Source organism: Epinephelus moara, chromosome 4, assembly GCF_006386435.1.
Source record: "Epinephelus moara isolate mb chromosome 4, YSFRI_EMoa_1.0, whole genome shotgun sequence".
Lineage (NCBI taxonomy): Eukaryota > Metazoa > Chordata > Actinopteri > Perciformes > Serranidae > Epinephelus > Epinephelus moara.
In genome coordinates this window covers 8,292,312-8,315,162 of record NC_065509.1, presented here as the reverse complement: position 1 = coordinate 8,315,162, position 22,851 = coordinate 8,292,312, and the positions used below count along the sequence as shown (strand labels likewise).

Below are 22,851 nucleotides of genomic sequence, written 5' to 3'. Positions count from 1 at the left end.
AAATGGGGAAAATATATTGATTTTATTAAAGGGCCATAATCTTTAAGAGAGCTGCCTTTTATAGGACCACGGTACACCCCCTTGACTAGACTGTGCACCTACCAAGTTAGATCTAGTGCGATGTGGTGAAGTAACCTTTACTCCTGCTGTCTAAAACCACCATTGAAGACTATAACTATTAGACAACTGAACGCCTTTGAACATGTTTTGTTTTATTATGTGTTTTTTTTCTTGTTTTTTTTTTAAATTTGGTTATGTGGTACCTGTGTTGTACATTGTAGGTGGATATCCTGTTTAGGTGTCTGTATTGTTTTGTTTGTTACTGTACTGTAATGTCCTGAAACATGGAAAATAAAAAACTGTGGTCATAAAAAAAAGGAAAAGGACTTTTTTTTTTCCCCCGGCAGGAAATGCAGCGATGTCTGGGTTAAAATCAACTGTTTTTTGTGGCACTATCCCAAATGGGAACACTGTGATGTGTTACTAAAAGACAGCCTGGATTGGTGGCTAAAAAGCTGCTGGAAACAGCCATGACTCACTGTGGTTTGGTGCTCTAGAACAGTGGTCTGCAGCTGGGCAGGCGTCTCACCTAGGTGTTACACATCCATCATCCTTTCCACCTTCTGACAACAAAGTCAGCTTATGTCCTACATAACTCTATAAACATTGATATGAAACATACAAATGTAAGTTATCTGTGATGAACAATTCCAACATTTTCTTCTGGTGTTCTTCTGGGGTCCCCTGGGGGCTGGGGCCCAGGCCAGTTGGTAATCCAGTCATGAAACAAGTCACAATCAACTTCATTTTCTCAAATCTTTGGACAAAAGACATTCTGATGTTTATTTATTTTCTCTGCAAGAATGAACTCACGTGTGTTCTGTTCAGTTTTGCTCTTAATTGCTACAGACTTACATTTGGCACTGAAATAATGTTTCATGGAATTTATGAAATAAAGTCTCCAACAATCAGATTTTTGTAATGTTTTTTGTCTCTCTTCACTGGTTTACTGTGTATTGGTTAATTCAAACAGACCCCCCTAAAAATCGTCTGGGCCCCCTGCAAAGGTCTCATGAATGAGCCCGCCCCCCCCAAATCAATGGCAAACTTGTAGGTTTAGAAAAAAAGATCATATTTTTGGTTAAAATAAGTCAGTGTCTTATGTAACTTGACATAAAAATGTCACAGTATGTGCAACGACTGTTTGCAAATTATGTAACATTACGTTAAAACAATGGTGACTTCGGGTTTCACACAGGGATATGTCAGTGACGTAACATTATGTTAAAACAAACACTGAGTTTTGATCTCACATGGGACGCAAACTGCAGTCTCCTAGGTCAAAGTCCAATTCTGTTTGACCCATTCACCTCCCCTCCTTCCCACCAACAGACATGTTTACAGAGTTGGAGTTTGTTAAAAGGCCCAGTGTGTCTCATAAGGATGTGAAAACATGCCTTTTGAAATACAAATAAACATGCACCTTATTTCAGGGCCCACATGTGTGCAACCACTGATTTGCACACTGGTGTTGCATTCAGAAGTATTGTTGCACAAAAGTAGTGACATGTCAAATGGAGTTATATTTCCCCAACTAAATGCTCTTGTGTCTACAGCATGTGGTGCTGAAAGAACAGCTCCCAACGCTCCGCACAGAGGATGGGACACAATTTGGAAGCAAAGCAATAATATGAAACTATTTTGAGTTATAGTAGTGGTTTTGAGTTTTGATTTATTTGTCAGTTTCTGATTTGAGGCAATCCAGAGAAATGAGCCTACATGCTGTAAACACTGCAACCACAATAAATGTTTGAAAAGGCTGAGTATTTCTACCACAATACACAGTCCTAGCAACAGCAAAGTGTCAAGAGGGCCATCCATTTTCTCTGTCTCCCCCCCACACACGCACACACACACACACACACAACAAAGAAAAACATCTTTTATTAAAACCAATTTATGTTCAGACCGATATTTACCTTTCGTGATACTGTACATTTTTTACATTTTACATATTTGTACAGCAGTGTCAAAAGTGACCACACATACATAAGTTTACCATGCATATGCTTTTTTCCCTCTTGTAATCAGTTAATGAATCCTTAATTTCAAGTCAGGCGTGTACCCAGAGTTTGACTTCACCTTAAATTATTAAAAATGTTGCTGCTGTAAGGTTGCTGCTTATCCACTACACACAGTCATTAATCAGCCCTTTAGTGGGGTGTCCCATGGTCTATTTGCTGTGTTAAAGGCTTTTCCATTCCAGTAAATATCCAGGTCCAAATTAACAGATTATTTTTAGTGTGTAAGCCTGAAAATTAAAAGAAAATCAAGTCTATGTCGAGTGTTGACACACACACACACACACACACACACACACACACACACACACACACACACACACACATATCTGTCAAAAACACATCTGTCTCACCCAAAATGGTTGAACTCCATTTCTAATCATGCCATTTCCATCACAACGATGCAAGACGACTGGATGTTTTGCATAATCGATACGGTGCAGCCTATATATTGGCTGTGAGTGGAAACAACATTCATTAAGATGCTGACATTCCAAGGTCTGAGCTGCAGGCTGCAGGAAGGAGGCTCAGTGCATAGCAAACTACCTCTAGGACCCAGTGCTTCTCCTCCTCAGCCTTTGTAGTTTTTGTGTGGAGATGAGGGAGACTGAGATGTGCTTCTTGCTTATCACGATTCACATCGAGCGTTTTTTTTTTTTAACCAGCTGAGGGGGGGTGCTGAACAGGGCAATTTGAAGCCAGGATCAGCTCTAGCAGCTGCTGTTTTTTAATACGTATTTTTTTACGCTTTCATTTAATTTCTTTGCGTCTCATTTTTATAAATTTATTTGAAGGAAAAAAAAATTGGGGACACAATGAAAGCCAATGCATTTCGGGTGCATTCGTGCTGCTGGCTGGGACTATGATTTATCAATGCTCGCAGCTTTGTTCTCATGACACAGTTGCACTCATTCAGTCTCATCCAAACAGGAGCGAGCGGTGATTTGTCTTTAACTTTCTTGCATCTTCGACGATTCCAGCTGCAGCAGGTACTTTCTGCACTTGAGGTGAGTCTTTTTTTTTTTTTTAACCCCCAACCCTAGACACAAAGGTTTATTGTATTATTATTTATTATGTGGAGAGATGGTGGAAAGCGTGGGAGAGGAGCTGGATCTCACATTTTCTCTCATATTATCGCTTATTTTCTGCATGTAATTGTTGTTTTGTCGTCTGAATTGGTGATAGAGCTCGGTGTACTGACTTGATCCAATATTTTTGGTAACAGTAATGTTCAGTGAGTGGAGGCGTGGGACGTGTCAGTGAATACTAATTGCTGTCAGTTGCTGTCTCTGCTGCTTCTTCGTCTATTTTTTCCCTTTATATTCTCGTGCTGAGGGGAATCCCCAAAAATAAGTGATGGACATAATGACTGTATGGGTCACATATGAATCCACAGGCATGCCAAGCCGGTTAAATTGAGCCTCCATTCATTCCAGCGGCTGTCCTGCTGTGTGTAGGTGTTGAAGCAGCCATGTGGAGCAGAGAGAGCGCTCCTCTACTTCTCATCTGCCTGCTGGCGCTCACAGCTCTCTGGAAAACCAGGTGAGTGTTTTTTGAATGGGAGACGCCTCGAAGCGGTGATAGTGTTCAAGGTGCAGGCCGGGGATCACTCACCGTGTCTCTGGGGACGTGATGGAGGTCTCCATTTGTCAAGTTTTTATCACGCTGGAGTCATTATCAGTGGACAGTCAGTGCGCAGGAGGAGAGGCATTTCACCGCCTTCAGTATCCTCAGTCTGACCGTAAAAATAACCCAGAGGCCATGTGTGGGGGTAATTATCTCCTTTCGCAGCTGTACTACAATTTCTAATGCAGGCCTTTATAACCCATACTGATTTCCAAGGTTATTTGGTATTACAGATTCCATAGATCAGCTTGGGTTTTATTAGCCAATCTATATAACAGGACATTAATCCTTGTTTTAACAGCCTATTCTAAATTAGGATAATAGCTATGTCCAATATTAACCTTGAAATGTAATTTTGTGGCCAACTAGCCTCTTTTTCAATTAGAATACAGCTACCAACAAATAGTATTTAGCCTAGATATACTGTATATTTATAGCCCTTATTACTTAAAATTGATATGCCTGATGATTCTAACCTGCTGTGCACCTTCATTTTTACTACAGCTAGGCACCCACTGTTTTATCACAAGACATCTCACATTATCACATCAGGTGTAAAGGTGTCTTATAATATTGGGAGTGACAGTTTAGGTCGTTTGAGTGCTCACACTAGAGGACAGTTGGCAAAAGAAAGAAACAGACGATGTCAGAGGCATGAGAGGCGATTTAAATAAGGCCACTGAATCCGTTATCCACCATGCCCCCACCAATGTGCAATAAGAACTCGTCTGGGGCCAAGTAGTCCATTGCCTAGTGGCTGTAGGCCTTTTTCAGAGAAGACCTTTTTTTTGTCATAGTGATAAAAGCACAGGTGTAAAAAAAATATATATTTTGGCAGAATTCTGCTATGGTTTTTGGGTCTTGGTGTTATAGGCCTAAATGCTGGCTTACTGTCAAACTGGAATCCCCTGATAGAGTAGAGCCATTGTTATTATTAATTAACACATGCTTTTCCTACCATGATAAGTCAAAATGTCTGCTGTGAAAGAATGGGAAGCGGAAGGTCTCATTAGTGCTGTCCAATTTATCGATTTATCGATACATATCGATTCTGAATTATTTTTTTTACACAGCATCAATATGTAAGTAGGCTACCAGCTGCACTTTTACACTCTCTCTTATTGTTAATGTTTACTACAGTCATCTGCTGTTCTCAACAACGAATAAAGGAAAGCCATCATTGTCATGCTATGGCTTTGTTATGTTTATTTTAATATTCTAATGGATATTTAACCCGTATACCCCGATGCCAATTTCCCCCTGTCGTATTGAAAATGGTATTGAATATTATATAATAATATTCGAAGTTAGGAATTCCATTGTCATGACAATACAGAACTACAGAACGTCATCAAGCTGAACATGGCTTTACAGCCTTGTTGTTGTGGACAGGCTGAGTAGAATAGAATAGATAACAGTGCACTAGAACGAAATTTTGTTGCATTGACTCTCAGAATAGCAGTTAAAAATACAACTGTCAAACATAAAAAGTGCTTTGTGTACATACAGTTAACAAATCTGTAATAATATATATAAAATTTTAAAAATCAATAGATAGCCTAGTTCTAGCAGCAGCTTTTATGTCATTTCATTGTCTGTGTGGGTGTTTGGCTAATAGCGGTGTGGTGTTTGTTTAATAGCATTAAACGTTAACATTAGCTTTCACTTTTAATGATTACATTTAGGCTAAGCTTCAAAAATCATAAAAAGTGGTGTTGATTTGTGAAGATGATCTTGGTGAACAAAATGTGTAACATTAAGTATTATAAACTAGTGTTTGCCACAGAGCTTATTTTCTGCAATAATCCAAAATCCAATTGATAAATTGGAAGATGGGCTTTTTGTTGAGGGAGCCAGGATGATTAAGTTGAACAAAATACCCTAACATTACCAATACAGTATGTTGCTGTTATTGAAGCTGAATTGACTGTTTTTCTAAAGATTAGATTTATTTCATTTTTTATTTATTTTTTTGCCAGCAATTGTGGCTTGTCACCATTCTGCCACTCATTTATTTCAACTTCTGTAGTTGTTGTCTCCAAGGGTGAGAAAGCTAGAATGTTTTAGAAATTCCCAATATTTTCAACTTTACCACTAACACTAAGTTAACACTACTTGCTAGCTAACAAGCAAGCCTCGAAAATTAGCTAGCTAGTTAGATAGCTAACGTAAGAAGCTAATGTTAGCACAAAACAATAAAAATAAGCGAAACAGTTGTGAATGAACTTTGTTTAAGGGATACATGTGAGAGTTCATTATTTCCCCCACCTAATTTTTCTTACACATGCTAATGCAGGTTTGATGACGATTTGATTTGATGCTCTTTCTACTGCAATGCTAACAATGCTGGCTGCTCTGATACTTAAACTGTGGCAAAGCGCTGTAGAGTGCTGCAGGGATGATGCTTATCTGTAGGCCAACACAGACGTTAGCATTGCCCTGGTTCCCTGACAAAAAGCCAATAGGACTTTTCCATTAATTTTAGATTATTGCAGCAAATAAGTTCAGTGGCAAATAAAAGTTTATGATACCTACACGTTTTGGTCAGCAAGATACGATTTTAGGATTTTTTTAACCATAAATGCAACTGCTAGAAGAAAAAAGCTAATGTTAGGCTATAAATGAACTACACCATGATCACGACTTCAACGTCACCACCACAACAAGTCTGTAAAGCCATGTTTGGTGTGGTGACGCTCTGTAGTCTTGCTTGTTAGCATCTGTCTTTTTTAAGACACGTAAAGGTATCAAAATTCACAACTGGGGTATTAACTGTCATATTTTATGTGACGTGAAAGCCTCCTCAGCTTGTGCTGACTACAAACCTTATTTTAGGGAACCTAACCGTGAACCCATTCAAGCTGACTTTGACATGAGGAAAGTGGGAGCGCTTAAATGCTAACACTTATTTCTGGGTTTTAGGACTTATTCCTGCAGCACGCTATTGCTACACTAGAGAACATTCTGTACTTGAAAATAAAAACATCAAAATGATGGTAATTAAAGAAGCATAGTCCAAACAGATAATACCCAGATGTGAAACATAATTAATATTGTATAGACATTATCTGCTTTAAGTAGCCTAAAATATGCCCATAACCTGTGGCTGTTACACCAGAGCTGCCGACAGTGGTGAATATGTCGAGCTTTAATGTAGGACCTTATCTGAATTTATTTACCATGAATCTCTAGCTCTGATTACATTTGCATATTCAGTTGTGTTTTGGCTCCAAGATCAGATGGCTCACAAATGTTCTGCCTTGAACTGGGTCATCCATGTGGATGAGAAACAATGTGTATGTGTGTGTCTGTGTGGGCATGTATGAAGTCTCTGCCAGATCATAACGACCCCTTTTTTCATAAATCAGGCCTCTGTGGAAAACACAGTTATGAGTCTAAGTACAATTAAAATTTAATCAAACAAATTCCTGTTTGTTGAAGTGTCCCTTAGCTGGTCATGTTGTTATTGTGTTTCTGTCTACTAGGTCAGTGAATGCCGATACTGCATCTGATGCCTTTAAAACCAACATCACGCTGTTCACACGGATCCTGGATAGCCTGCTGGATGGATATGACAACCGTCTACGGCCAGGTCTCGGGGGTAAGGAAATGATCTATTATCCGTAGATGGAGGGAACTTTATGATTTAATATCTGTACTTTTTAGATGGTACTATTTAACTTTCTTGTTAGATTTTTTGTGCTTCCATTTATTATGACATAACACGTGTCTTTTTTAAATGGTTGATGGCTCATTTGGAGTGCGAACACTGCATTTAACATCAGATTTGTAGTGCTGATAACCTTTGGCAACAATCCCCTCAAGAATAAACTGACAAGCACACTCTGTGCACAAAACATTTAGGTTATATAACACTCACTCCACTTCCTGGAAAGTCACAGCAGCCAAACTGACCACATTTGACCCTGTGGAGGGCTGTATTCTCGCTTGAGTTTTTCCAGAAAATGCCCGCTGAATCTCTAAGATACTGGAGGAAATTAAGTGTGGGTGCTGCGTCAGTTTGGCTGTGCTGCATGGTTGGAATGCTAGTTTTACTGTAGGGACATGGTTGAATTAATGTCAAAGTAAAATGCTGGAACTTTGGAAATCTGTATGGATTTGGATGCAACATCAATCTATCCATTCCGTCTTGGATTATGTCATCTTTAAGGAGCAGTTTGACTAAAATGTAGCATTAAAGGTTAGTTTTGTTATGATCGGGTATGACTAGACCTAGACATTGCAACATTTAAAGTAGTTCCTGGATATGTTTGCACTTTTAAGTGCACAGAAAGCACAACATGTCTGCCATTATTGGCACAATGGTTAGTGTTGATTCAATGGAAATCTGTCAAGCCGCTTCACTCTGAATGGTCAGAGAATGTTATGGTATATCTCAAGCTTGAAAAACTAATTAAGTATTTAGGTAGTTACGGTACTTACAGTTAACTAAATTGTGTGTGTTTATGTACATATATTGGGTATTGATGAATCTGGGTGAGTACCAGAGGCAAACAAGTTGTCATTACTATGGTGGCATCCCCTTACAATATGTGCATGCTTGGGTGCAGGCTGTCCTAAAAAGTGTTTTTCTACTTTTATCTTTACCTACTATGTAACATTACTTCTGACAACATCAAAACATGTGTAGTTCTTAGCTGATCAAACAGTAGTAGCAAACTGCAACTTTAGGGAAAAACTGATTATGAAACAGAAACATCAGCTAAGTCAACGCGGCTTTGCTAACGTAGCTAACATTAGTTGACTAATGTCACACTGTCTAGGAGCTGTGTTGGTCCAACAGACCAATCAGTTAACCAATTAATCAACTATGTTGTGGTGGCAGCGAGGTTATGGACCCAAAATGCAGACAGATTGAGGCAAAAGGTTTAACAGTTTTATTGTGCCAGAATAATGCAGAGAACAAAGGAGATCCGGAGTCCAGGTGCAGAGTGAGAAAACCAGGTGAGAGTGCTGGGCTGTGGGCAGCAGTGAGGCACGGAGGGAGACACTGGAAAAAAGAGGTAGGAGAACGAGGGTTAAACACTTGAAGATCAAAAAACACAATCAAACTTGCAAGATTACTCAAATCACTGGAGGATCAGAGGAGCCGAGATACCACTGCGTGCAGTCGCAAATACTCTGGCGCTAAGGCTAGAGTCGGTGGCAGTCTTAAAGCCCGTTGATTGCAGATGACTCTCAGGTGTGCGCACTCAGCCTCAGTGTAGGGCGGGGGAGAGGAGAAGCCTCTGGAGACAGGTAAACACAGCAGCACACAACCCACACAGGAAGTAGACTCCGGAAATGTTCATAAAATAAAAGCCAAAAGTCCATGCTCACCACATATGTGCCGTTATTGTATTTAGTTAGTTGCCTTAAAGTAACACCACAAAGTAAACATAATTTAGTTGGCATCAGAAACAGAACATGTAGGACGATGTTGTTCTGTGTTTCAGTTTAACGAGTGAGTGTTAACTTGTGACTCTAAGCCAAATGCATCGTGGTTGCTTGTCGCTACAGCAGCTGTTGAGAACACAAACAGGACATATATGTGTCCTCATTTAAGCCTTCAGTTCTATGTTAATCAATTTTGAATACAAACTAATTTGTTTATTATTTACGCCAACCATTTATGTATATTACTATGAGAAAGCATGGATGTTATTTGGCTTAAAGTCATCGGTTAACATGCTCATTAAACCCAAACACTGGCCTATGTTTAGTTGAAGGGATTTTTTTTTAAAACATAGAAAACTACATTTTATGCTAAAATCTGTCATCAATTATCTGAGTTAATTTAGAAAATTGATAACCTTTGCTGCAAGCAGCAGCAAACACACAAAGAGGTTGCCAGATTTGTGTATAATCACATGGGTTGTGTGATGTGATTAATGTCATTTTGCAATACAAGTAAATCTACATGTTGGAAGAGCTCAACAAAAGATCTCAAAATGAAATATTAAATAATAGAATATAATAATATGTTGTATAATATACAATATAATATATTTTTTATGTTTTAGTGAAATGTAGCTATCAAAAAATGATTTTCCTTGGTGCCTGTGAGGTTTGATACAATAAATTTCAAGCCACAAAAGTATGATAGGCTTCAGTATTTTCCACTCTCTGCAGAAGACACACTCTGTGTTTTGTGTGGATGAGAGTCACGTCTGTGGCCTCAGCGCGCCACAGTGCTTCCCTCTCCATCCTCACCTCTCCCATCATCCTCCATGTTTGGCATCTCATTTCCAGCTGGCCCCTCACCCCAAAGCTGAGCTCCTCCCTCAGGATTTGGTTCCATTTGAAATTCAAATTCCTGGGGCCATCAGCCCAGTCCAGAAGCTGCCATATGGGGAACAGACCTCTTTTAGCTTGGCAGTGCTCAGCCTGTGCAACTGGACCTACAGTAATGGTGCTGCTAGCTTATTTGCTGTGTAGGAAACGCATACATGTTAGCCTATTACAACACTGTTGCTTAATATTTTACTTTTAAGCACTTAATTATCATATGTCATGGAAACCTTCCATCAAACATGGTTTACGCACCAAACCTAATGCATCTCTAAATATAATAAAAATATATTTGGCCCTGGTACGTTTGACAAGATTTTTGTTGTCCATTGTAAATGTATAGGACTGAATCAATGAAGCTATTGATTTTGACAACATTAACTAATGACTTTCCTCCATCTGACAGCTCTGGAGAAGTAATCACATTAAAGGCAGTCTTAGGAGAGAACAGCAATCTGAAATAAAACATATAAATAAAACAGTCGCACAGTACCATGAGAACATACATTTTTATCAGGTTCATGTCCGGCGGGAGTAAAACTCCCAACACTCAAGACGCAGCACCGTAGCCATTAATGTACACAGGCTACATTCATGGAGCAGAATTCAGTCTAGGAACAGAGAAATGACCTCAGATGGAGTTTTCCACATCGTAGACACATTAGGTCTTTATGTCTCATCTGTGGAAAAACATGTTAACGCTTCACTGAGCTTTAGTTTGTAACACGTTTTTAATGGCTGAAAAAGAGCCTCATCACAGCTGCACGAGTGTGTTCACTCAGACATACAGTATATTCTGGGATACAGAGTCAGACAGTTTTCATGTTTAAGTGGTGTACACCCAAAAAAAGGAGCCCGAATCCCATTGCATCAATATACTGAATGCAATCTCTCTCAGTATGAATATTCAAGTATACAGGTTTTTATTTACAGCATCATTACACATCAGGTACCTTCATACACACAGAGCATTACAAACTGTATTTTTCTCCATAGTCATTTGACTTAGTGGCTATATTGTCCCTCATCTCTGTATTTTACTTTAATACATGATAATTCAAAGACAGCTAAGATGTGTGGTCAAAATAACAGGAACACCTGAATGAGGTAATACAATAAATCCAAAATTACAAGACCTAGGGGTGTAGGTTTTGTGTCATCACTGGGGGACACATATATGAAATAGGCAGGGTTGTCACTGACAAAAGAAAATCTTGGTTGATTGAAAATACTTACTCTTCAACCAATCAATTGGTCGATGGGGAAAAAAATTCTGCAGGTTATCTCTAAGTTAACTAAATCGGCCACAGTGCACTCTACCTAGTAGCGCTCTATGTCCACCAAAGCATTTCTTTTTTCCTGTCACAGGGCTCGACATTAACACTTGCCCAGGGCAAGTTAACTCTGTGCTCAGGCAAGTGGAATGCCTCGAGTGAAAAATAAATATGATGTCCACTGAATACAATGCATTATCTGAAAATAAACTGTGCAGTGTATCACTGGGAGCATCAAGCTGAGCTGCATACACGAGTCTGTCTCACCATCAAGCGTTGGACTGATTAGAAAATTCTTACATACTGGACACTATAGAAGGTTACTCTCGATGTGACTATGTCATATACAAAATAATGGTACTAACAATAAATATATCTGTAATGCTGCATGCGAGAGATTACTGTTGTTAGCCCAGAAGCTAATGTTAGCCATCCCGCAGCTCCAACAAGGGCTCTGGTGTGATCCTTTTCATTTCAGAAGCTTTATAATGCAGCCTTGGAGTGCTGTGTCTTTTTGAAGACTAACTAAAATAATCCATAATGATAAATCCGACACATCTGAATGTCTTTTGTGATTATCTATCGTTTTTTCCAATTAAAAATGAGATTTACAAATTTTGGGTAAAAGAGTGGAGAAGGAGCAGGACAAATACGACAAGGACCAACCGTCACATAGGACATCGACAAGTGCCAAATAACACCAACTGCTGTTTTCAGCTGGGAAAGGATATGCTTTGGTGGACAGTAATTAGTGATTGTCTGACAAATGGAAACTTGGTTTGACGACAGCATATTGACCAGCTAACAGTCTAACAATCTTCTGCACTTTTATTTCCATTTCATCAGAATAAAATCCTCCGCTAATTTCTATGTTTCACTGAGGGGCATGTGTCCTCTGCATCCCCCCCCAAAACCTATACCCATGATAAGACCACAACCTACAGCTTAAAAAAAAACAAATAAATAACTGCAGCACCTTTCAGACAAACATATTCTCATGCAGTGGTTTGTATGATATCTAATGAATTAGTGACCCACAAATGGTGCTGTCACGTCACGTGCGTAATGTAATTTTGCGTACTTAGTGTACAATGATGTAGGTTAGGTAAAGGAATAGAAACATGGTGACAATGTACCTCAAAATAACTCAAAGTTCACTTGGTTTCACACCAAAAGGAAAGTCCTGTGTTTGTTTGACCCATCCACCACCCACACCTGCCTCCTTACATGGATATTCAGTCTTTGTACCACTTTCTTTACTTCCATCAGCACATTGTTCAGGTGATCGCAGCCTTTCTGATTGTGTGGGTTATACATGAATTACTGGCTCATGATTATGTGGGTTATATATGAATTGTGGTACATTACCTTTTGCAGGTATATATACGAACAGTGCATGAGAACAGCCTGCTCAGACACAGTTTCAGCCAGGTTAAATTTGTTGCAGGGCTGTTACCATGGATTGCATTAAATTGTGCACAAAATGGTACGCTCCTATATCAAGGTGTAATGATGACTTACTGTTTAGTTGTTTTTCTTAAGGTGTGTGACATTTAACTCTATCCCAGCTCTCTGCTGTGTCTTATTGCCGTGAACAAGAGATGTAGGTTGAAACATTTTACAGCTCCTGCTGATAATCAAATGATAAAGATGGAAAAGATTAATCTAGGGCAGAGGTTTTCAAGATGAACACATGTGTCCCCTTGGGGCCACTAGAGGGTTTCAGGGGAGAGAACAAAAAAACAACTGTAATCGTTTCAACAATGAATGAATTACTGTGTGGGCTCAGGCTGCACATTTCTCTTGACTTTATTTGTAGCAAATACAACATAATCACAGCCATTTGATGTCTAAACAGACCTATTGCTTTCACAAGCAAAAACAGCTATTTTTCTCCAATACAGAGACTGTAATGTAACTACTGTGGACTAAATTGTAACCCTAACTGGTTTAATCCAGCATTTATTTTTGATACTTGTCCTCTGTTTCGAGTGTTGAAGCAATACTAAGCTCTTTTAAAATGCAGCAATTGGTTTCTGTCACTTTCACTGAAATCAAGCCAGGCTGCAGAGAGCGAATGCAGAAAGCACAGTTGCTCCCACATCATCATTAGTGTGACTGCGAGGCAGCTCACTTCTGTTCATATTCACACTTCTGCTACTAATTTGTTTTCCACCCCAAAAATTTGTCAGCTAACTAGAACTTCACACTCAGAGCTATGCATTATGTTCTGGCTTAAAAGCAAGATTTTGATGTCAAATTCCAACTGATCTGTCGATTTGACATGAGAACCGAAGTAAATAATGTTGTTGGGTTACTTATCCAACAGGGCAAAGTTAAGACAAAAATGCTCCCAACTTTCAAACACAAGTAAGCCTCTCACATGTCTGTGGTATTGTAACCCTACTTTCTTGTTCAGAAGCATTCCCCAGTCATTTTGGCCTGTGGGCAATAAGCAGGCTACAGTTTCTCTTGTTTTATCTTCTTTAATTCACATGAAAATACAGCAGGGCAGCGTACATCCAGCTTCACTGTTAACTGCAGCACGTTACCCGGAGTCTGTTACACCAACACCTGTCCCTTGCAAAGCAATGTCCGGTAGGAACTATAGTTAGGCCCAATCCCAATACCCCCCCCCCCCCCCCCCCCCAATACCCCCCCCCCCCCTGTCCACTACCCCTTAGCCCTTGGGGGTTGAAAGTTGAGGGGTTGAAATCTTTCCCTAGGAATTGGGACACCACTCACTACGTCACAGCGTCGGTTATGTTCGTGCATACGTAACTATTTTAAACAGGAAACCGTGAGCCATCTACATTTCTACAAAGGAGCTACTATTATGCTTGCTTCTAATGTGCCATTAGGGTAATAAGATATGTACGACAGTGGACTTATAACATTACAAGGCAGCATAGTTATACTACCTTGCGTGTTATCGGAATGTGAAAAATCCGACAATTTTGCAGAACAGGACAGATGACAGACGCCAGATAGTGCGAGCTAGCTAGCTAGCTAACAAGCAACCTGACGACGGTAACGTTAGTTAGCTGGCTAGCTTTCTGTCAACTACAATCTAGACATTGTGAATAGCAATAAGAAATTGTTATACCGTTCTCTACACAAATACACAGTTATTCGAAAACGTTTTTACAAAAGTTTCATGTTTATTTGCAAAATTATATGTACATGTATGACCTTTTTCCCCCCTCTCTTGCTCAGTGGTAGCCATGGCGACGTCTACCTCTCGCTGGCAAGTCAGCATCTGAAATCCCTCGCTCAGAAGGGCTAGTTTCATACCCACTACCCGTCGTTATGTCCCCTACCCCTAAACGCAAAAAGGAATTGGTACACCCCTACCCCTTGCGGGAACGCGCAAATCTAGGGGTGGGGCCAAGGGGTAGGGCTAAGGGGGGTATTGGGACGGGCCCTAATAAAATAACAGTTCAAGTGCTATTAATGATAAAGGAGTAATTACTGTATGTAATAATGCAAAATAATTCTGAAAATCCAAAATAACAATGTGGAATTATTCCTGCTATAGTGATCACCTTTCCACAGTATTTTGTAACACATAAATTAGTATGGTGACTGAAGTAACTAAAATAACCCAAAAATATAATGTGTTTAGCAACTAAGGTTACAGTATGAGACATCCCACGCTATCTTGGTTAGTAAACATCAATTTGTGCATCTGTTTAAAGGAGAGGTAGAAGTTAAAATCAAAACAAGGATTCTTTGAATTTGCACTGATCAGTATTTGCTTATGAACATTTGACCTAATATGATTATGTATGACCAATTATAGTGTGAACTCATTGTAGTTATCACTCAACTCAGCAGTTACACGTGGCATTTCATCATCTTTCAGCTTACTTTGCTGTTTTGATTCAGTCTCTCTGCTTTCATCAGACCTGTTTTCTCACAAAGCAGACCTAAGTCAACACAAGTCCAAATGAATGCTGATGTTGCTTTGTGTCTTGAGACAAAAGTCTGCTAACACTTAACACTTCGGGCTGCTAACCAATTAATGCAGCTTCAAAGTCCACTGTTTTCCTGGGAGTGTAAAAAATAAAATCACAACATAAATGTAACCATGCAAACATCTATCACTGTAAAAAGCAGGACCAGTTCTAACAGTTTTGGAGCCCTTTAGGCAAATTCAATGGCGGACAATGGTGAACTACCAGTTTGTTTTCAGTACCTTGTCCACACATTTAGCACTTTTGGCTGCTTACCGAAAAGATGTTGGATAAATTAGTATTGATGGTATATAAATAAAGAAATAATTAGCTTCCTGTTTACAGTCGTGTGATTTGTTAACACTGCTGAAGGAAATGAAGCTCATGACACATGCGCAGATATTTGACATATTGTTGAGGTAGCCTTTATCGCCACAGACTGACCTGGTGAGCACTGGTTTTTATTTTTGTGTTTTATTTGTGGCTGGAGATATTTTGTAAAACAAAAGTTGTGTGGACAGATTGTTTCAAATTTACAGAGGGGAAAAATGTGTGTTCTAAAAAATATCTGTATTGTCATAGACAGAGCCTTAATGGATATTGTTAACATTTGTGTTTTTTGAACTGTGGGTGATGTATTCTGGTTTGACTGGGTGATTCTTTGGGTAATAATTTTGGTGTCAAGATATCTACTGCTGCTCATGCAACTATTAAAACCACAGTATCTGCTTACTCAGCTTAAAATGCAATGCTAACAACACAGAAGCATAAAACACAGCCCTTCACCTACATTACAAGATATCAGGTGTTTAACACATTTAATCTGGACTGATGTCATTCTAAGCTGTACAACACTGGGTTTTTGCTGATGCTATTTATCTCTGTCCAAACTGGCAAGAGTTAAGTTGACATTTGGATAGTTGCACGGCGGGATGCACTGTCCCCTAACACAGACAGGTTTTGTCTGACTGATTAAACATGGTTCAGCAGGCCCATCTGCACCACATGATTCAGATTATATGAAAAGCACATGTTTCTGACTGCTCTTGCTGAATAAATGAACTTTAGGTATTGTCCTTGTGCCTATAAATAAGTGTCCTGATGTCCTCCGGCATTAAATGCACTCTGGATATTTTTAAATAGCAGACATGTATTTACCCGGAGGGCTGTGCTTTTCCAGGTTTGCTACTGCAAGGATGCATCATTTGGTCAAATATGGTTAGTTTTGCATGTAAATTTGCTCCACTCATGCAATGCAAATGGACTGGAGCTATCATTTGGTGGTGGATTTTGGTTCTCTACAGACCTCTTTTCATTGTTCATTCATGTGGGCTTTTTTTTTGAAGCAGGGTTGTAATTTTTTATGCTACAATATAACAAAAATCATCCCTCGCACACTGGTACACTTCTGGCATAGTTATGTGTTCAACATAACAAATGACAACAAGCCTGCATATATATGGTACATACACATTTACTGTATGTACACACTTAACAAAGAACAACAACCAATCCATGAGTCCAAGTAAGGATCATTCAAGTGGATTCTCTGTAACACACCCAATAAAATGTATAAATAATTATCTTGGTATGTCAAAAACCTCAAACAAGAACAAAATATGATCAACAACATAAACAATACATATTCAGAAAGAGGAAGCAGCGCTTCATAAAAGTAAAAGATGTCAATTCTCATTTGAATATGCAGAATAAATAGAGAACAATAAATATCCAAGAATGATATCAACAATAGAAAACAGTGAAGCAGTGCCCTGGAACACACAAAATATCTTAATCAAAAGTAACTGCTCATAATAACATGTCAATAATTTTTTGGAAATACAAAATACAGAAGTTATATGAACCTGAAGTTGAAGATGCAGCTGTGAGTCTTTAGCTCTGGTTAGCAGAAGGCTAAACTATTAGCAACATTTTCTCTCCATGTCTGACATGCTTCTCTGATACTGACACGTTTTGTTTCGTTTATTGTCAGACTCTCTTTTAGACTCTCATTTTGATGAGTCCATCTTCTTTCTTTAGGCTGCTTTGCAGTGTAGGCAATTGTTGCCAATGCTAGAATAGCAACTTTCTCACATCTTCATTTGTAGAACAGCCAATAAGAACGCCCTCTCTCAAAGGTGACCTGTGATTGGCCAAAGTCTCCCATCACAGGCTAGATTTTCTAAAGCCTAAATACAGAGCCAAGAGGAGATGCAGAAGTCCAGTTTTCAAAGTCCACTTTGCTCAGAGTTCATTATGGTATTTTTTCCTAATGAAATCAAAATAAAACTGCCTACCCCAGCTTTAAGGTACAGTACACACCAATGATAAGATGTAAGAAGAAGCAGTGGAGTACGACCACGTTTAGTGTCAAACATGGTTTTTACCGAGATGGTGTTTCATGTGAGACCCCACAAAGAGCAGTTCTCTTTAAATAAATCAAACTAATGGAGGCCTCTGCGAGCCACAGTAAAAACCTGATCATTTTAGATCAGCCTGATTCACATAAAAAGGCCGGGTTCACATAAATAAATGCACCCCACCGTATGTCTTGCTAAATGGATTGCACCTATTACCTGGCAACCTGCCACTTCCCCTTGATTTACCTTACCGTATAAATAAGACAGCATTTTCATAATATGTCCTGTTAGAGGGACTTGAATGGCGGCTTGCCTTGCCATGCATGAGAGCACTTTACTGAGGAGTAATGATCTCTTTAGATTGTATGTGAGATGCTGTTTGTTGTGTAGTACAGAGTGTAGAGTAAAACGTGAAAGCTTTTTGAATTGACCGAGCATGAGAGATGGAGCTTCAGTAATTATTGAAAGAGACAGAGTGTAGAGAAAGCAAATGGACCTGATGCAGCAGCCCTGATGCAGTAGCACATTATCACTTGAATAGGGAGCATATGAGAGCTTTGCTCTTCCTATCTGTCACATCAGTGTGAACATTTAGGACAAATTTTGTACGCTTAAAATCATAGCTTACGTGTTGCTGTGGCTCACTAAATATAATCTTACAAGAGTTGCCCATGAATTGACTTTGCACAGGTCACGTATAGCTGAACCGAGTATGAAAACAAAATAGTTCCACTTGATTAGCATACAAATGACACTAGAAAGAAATAAGATTGATTTATAAAGTTGATCAGCAACAGTAAAATCTGAAACTCTTTCTATGTTGTTGGAAGGAGTATAACTTTTCTTTCTGTGTGTGTTAAAAGTCGTGATCCTTATAATGTCATACCTACGTTGATTTGGTGCCACCTGTGGTCACTGCTGGTAGCAGCAAGTGTCGTTTAATTCTACAGCAAACAATCACTAAGCAGCCACTTTGTCAGAAATACAACACAGGATCAACTGTTATCTTTGTTTACAGTGCAGCCAAACAAATCAAACAGAGCAAATCATTTTCCACACAGCAGGACACAGTAAAGTTGGTTACCTTACTAAGGAGGAGGGCTGGGTATCAGTACTTGATAATTTTAAAATATTGACTGAAATGACCCAGTATTGGAACGTCTACAGTCAAACAGGACCTGAATTTGATCCTTTTTACACTGGGGGTCTGATCCTGAATCCTGATACCTGCTGGATCAGTAAACTTTCTGTTGCTGCTGTCGCATGAGCGCCTCTCCTCCGGCAAATGGTCAGTTAATGTCTGCCCAGTATGTGCAAGCTAACACAGCAACAGCAGCTAACATCTGACACCGCGCCAGTAAACAGCCCCAACAAACCAACAATGACACTGAAATAGCTCGACTCTGTCTTCAAACCGTTAATAACTGTTAGGTAACGTCAGTCATGTTGTGCTAATAGTTAGCTCTGTCACTGTGTATGTGCAGTCAGACGGACTCTTTCAATTGCCCGCAGCAGCAGCTACAACCCATACAGTCTTGGGTGTGGCAAAATTGAGCACAGTGTATTTTACAGAGTTGGCAGTTCAGTGTGCTGAGATGCTACTAAAACATTCGATAGTATGGCTATACACCACTCCATTCATATTATGGGTATCTGGCATCTGTATGTCTGTAGGGAAATAGTCCAGAAAGGGCGGTCGAAATAAACTGAATTCAGAGGTTGTAGGCAGTTTTGAACAGATGCGTTTTTAGGGATTTCTTGAAGGTGGGGAACATAACCCCTCCCCTACTGTATGAAAACTATGTTACTATTCATGTCAGAGCGCACACCATCGGTGTCATTTTGTTCGCCCCTCTGCTTGTGCAGTGAGTTCACTACATTCCGCAAGCTCTCTTAGCTCTGTCGGTGAAATACATGTATGAATAACATCCCTGTTAAATGCCACGATCATTTAAACACATGCAAAATAGCTGTCACTAATGTACCTTTTAGTCTTTCAGCCCGTATCAGCTACCCAGCCTGCTGGCAGTTACTCCTCACTGCTGTTGGTGTGTGCTTTGTGCTAACTTTAGCTGCTGTTAGCTGCTAAAAGTTGTCTATTGCTGCAGAGAGGCTTCTTTTCTTTGGCTCAGGGCATGTGTAGTACAGGGTTAGCTGCTAATGAGAGTCTGTCGCTGTTCAGCGGCTAGATCATCACACCCCCAGTGTCTCAGAGCAGAGAGCACTGCTCATTTTGTCATGATTTTGAATTCTAATTCAATATACATGGTGATTTTTTTAATCATTCAAATTTGGCTGAGTGATTCATAACATGACCGACACGGTGTGGAGTTTGCATGTTCTCCCTGTGTCAGCGTGGGTTACAGGCGGGAAACACCCTGAACAGGTCGCCAGACTATCGCAGGGCTGACACATAGAGACAGACAACCATTTACGCTCACATTCACACCTACAGGCCATTTAGAGTCACCAGTCAACCTGCATGTGTTTGGATTATGGGAGGAAGCCGGAGTACCCGGAGAAAACCCACGCTGACACGGGGAGAACATGCAAACTCCACACAGAAGGACCCTGGCCGGCCGGTGGATTCAAACCCAGGAGCCTCTTGCTTTGGGGCCAGAGTGCTAACCACTGCACCACCATGCTGCCCTGTGACAAACTCATTTCATGCATATTTATTTTTGCTTTACGCAAACTTTAAACTAATTGTTTTTTCAAAGCCCATAAAAAGACTCCTTAACTGCCTCTGTTCTCTCCTTTAAACAATACAATCAAAAGCTTGTAACGTAACATTCACCACCTCTATACCTTTTAACCTTTTTTTGCAGCATTTTAACTTTGTTTTGATTGTTGTCTCTTATCCAGACAGGATAACTGAGGTGAAGACAAACATCTACGTCACCAGCTTTGGACCAGTTTCAGACACAGACATGGTGAGAGCAGATATTGGACATTTATTTATTGAGTTTAATTATCCACCCACATCTTTGCTGCTGTATAAACACTTAGAGAACAACACCACTCTAGAGGAGTACTCTCTGTTCATACCATACTTCATAACTTTAAGGAGGAGAAGATGCTTCTTTTGCCATATTTTTAGAATCATTACGGCTTCCCCTCCTTTCATAATTGCATCATGTCCCTCTCTTTCTCCCCACACACACCACAATACTGAAGTGGGATGAGTTTTTTTTCCACACTACAGCACGATGTCTATTCATCTGACAATTTTCATCTTATAAATTATTGAAAGTCCTCTTGTTATTCAAGTCACTCCTTTGTTTATCCTGGGCTTTCCTGTTTATCATTCTGAAACACGTGCCCACCCTCACATCATATCATCAGCGCCCCTCCTATTGTTGAAGACCCATTTTCCAAGTGATTGATCTATTGATTTAGCAGTTATGATGTTGGAGTTCAATGCAGTAGCCTCTGAAAGATATGTAAACTAGAAGGCACTCAGCTGAACATAAAACGCCACTTATGCGAAGCAGGTCTCAGACACAGAATAATAAGTCGTTTGGACTAAAAAATAAAAATTATCTCATGGTCGAAATCCCAGATCCTAGACACCACCCACATGTGAGGGTGATCCGTCCACTAAATTTCAGCTAAGTCATCCCTCATGTCTCTTTTTTTTTATTTTTTATTTTGCAATCAAACAGATGGACAGACAGACAAACAGCTGACAGGGCTGAAAACATCATCTCCTCCAATTTCACTGGCAGAGGTCATCACTGAATACTGTAGTCACAGCCATTAGAGCTTACAGCCCAAGAAGTAAGCCACTAATATGTCAGAATAAAAAGAAAACATGGGGTAATATCACATCAATGTATTTTCAGGTTTGAAAATTATATATATTATTATTCATTCATGAGTAAAACAGTATAGCAGAATAAAGTCTAAGGCTGAACATATGTGATTTATTGCAGGTTGTAGTCTTGCACAGCCTGAAATATATTCCCCTCTGACCTGATTGATTTATTCAGATACTGTCGAGCAATACAGCCGATTGCTGAGGCGGTCCGCTTTATAGGATTTATGAGAGGTCTACTGACAGCCAAAGCCGGAAAATGAAAGGAAAATCATAAGTAGAAGAAGAAAAGGAGGAAAACGTAGTGTAATCTTTAAAAATAGAGACAAAACAGCTGCATATTCTTTGGCTGCAGCTTTATGAGTTGGAACTGTAGGTGTGGTCTGTGTAGTAACACCATGCCTGAAAGGATAATTCTGTTTTACAACAATTCGAACGGGACAAGAATCACAAGCAGTGAGGTGATCAGAAAGGTTTTATAGGTGACAGTAAGTCTGGAGGTGTTCCATGTTTTTCTTCTTGTCAAAAAAACACATGGGGAAAAAATAGAAATGTGTCTTTAAGTACTTCATGACTTTCCTACCCTGCCTGTGGCACTCAGCCTGAGGCCCATTTGTTAATATTGAAGACATATATCTTTAAAAACATGTCACAGATATATAGTTTCATTTTGAAAAAGGCTCAGTAATTTCCCTAAAAGAGCTGGGCACTGTAGTTTTTAGCAAATATGGTGGAAACAAGGAGGAAATGGTACATTTGTTCAGGGACTATTTTCAGTTGCGGATCAATACACATTTGGCCAGTGATTATTTATGGGAGCACGATGTGTTATGTAGGATTTACTCATAATAGATAACATTATGTTGCTAATTAATGTGTTTTTAATCATTTCTGGACCAAATAAGAATAATAACCAACATCAGGCTTTAGCTTCTCAGACAAGACTTGAAATAGAAATAGATTTGTTGGAGAAATGTTGCTGTGTTCCCAGATCTCAAGTACTTTCAGCCCAGTCACCAGAAAACAATGTTGGCATTGCACGTTTCCACAAACCACAGATGCGTTGTACGGTATTATGTAGCAGATGGTTGAAAATTTACATTTTAATAGTGCTGTGGTTACTATGTGGTTAAGTTTAGACACAAAAACCACTTGGTTATGATTAGGAAAAAAAACATGTAACTGAAAAGATCCAGTTTCAGCAGTGCAGTTGGAGAAGCTGTTGATTACTCTGTAAAAAACAATTGCTTTTTGTGACACTGTCCTGTCTGGAAAACTGCGTCAGGTCACTACGAACTTGCATGTTTGGTGCCTAAAAAGCTGCTGGAAAGGCAGAGATGACTTACAGAACAACTAGTCTTGTTGTTTGTTGGTGTTGAACAGTGATCTGCGGCTTGGCAGGCATCTCGCCTAGGTGACAAGCCATCCACCATCCCCTCCACCTAC

General features: G+C 39.5%; 1 protein-coding gene across 3 annotated transcripts in view; it reads left to right on the top strand.

Moving 5' to 3' along the window:
- The first annotated feature begins 2,611 nt into the window (after window positions 1–2,611).
- Window positions 2,612–22,851, top strand: part of LOC126389219 (gamma-aminobutyric acid receptor subunit alpha-2-like) — a 50,415-nt gene continuing 30,175 nt past the window's right edge. Inside the window, exons 1-4 of one of the 3 annotated variants that reach the window (XM_050042786.1) lie at window positions 2,612–3,088; window positions 3,539–3,623; window positions 7,193–7,308; window positions 20,454–20,521. In XM_050042786.1, the coding sequence (XP_049898743.1) occupies window positions 3,553–3,623; window positions 7,193–7,308; window positions 20,454–20,521 (255 nt within the window). In that variant the 5' untranslated portion in view covers window positions 2,612–3,088; window positions 3,539–3,552. Of the gene's footprint in view, window positions 3,089–3,477; window positions 3,624–7,192; window positions 7,309–20,453; window positions 20,522–22,851 lie in introns of all 3 variants that reach the window. The other 2 variants (XM_050042784.1, XM_050042785.1) reach the window with 2 other exon arrangements.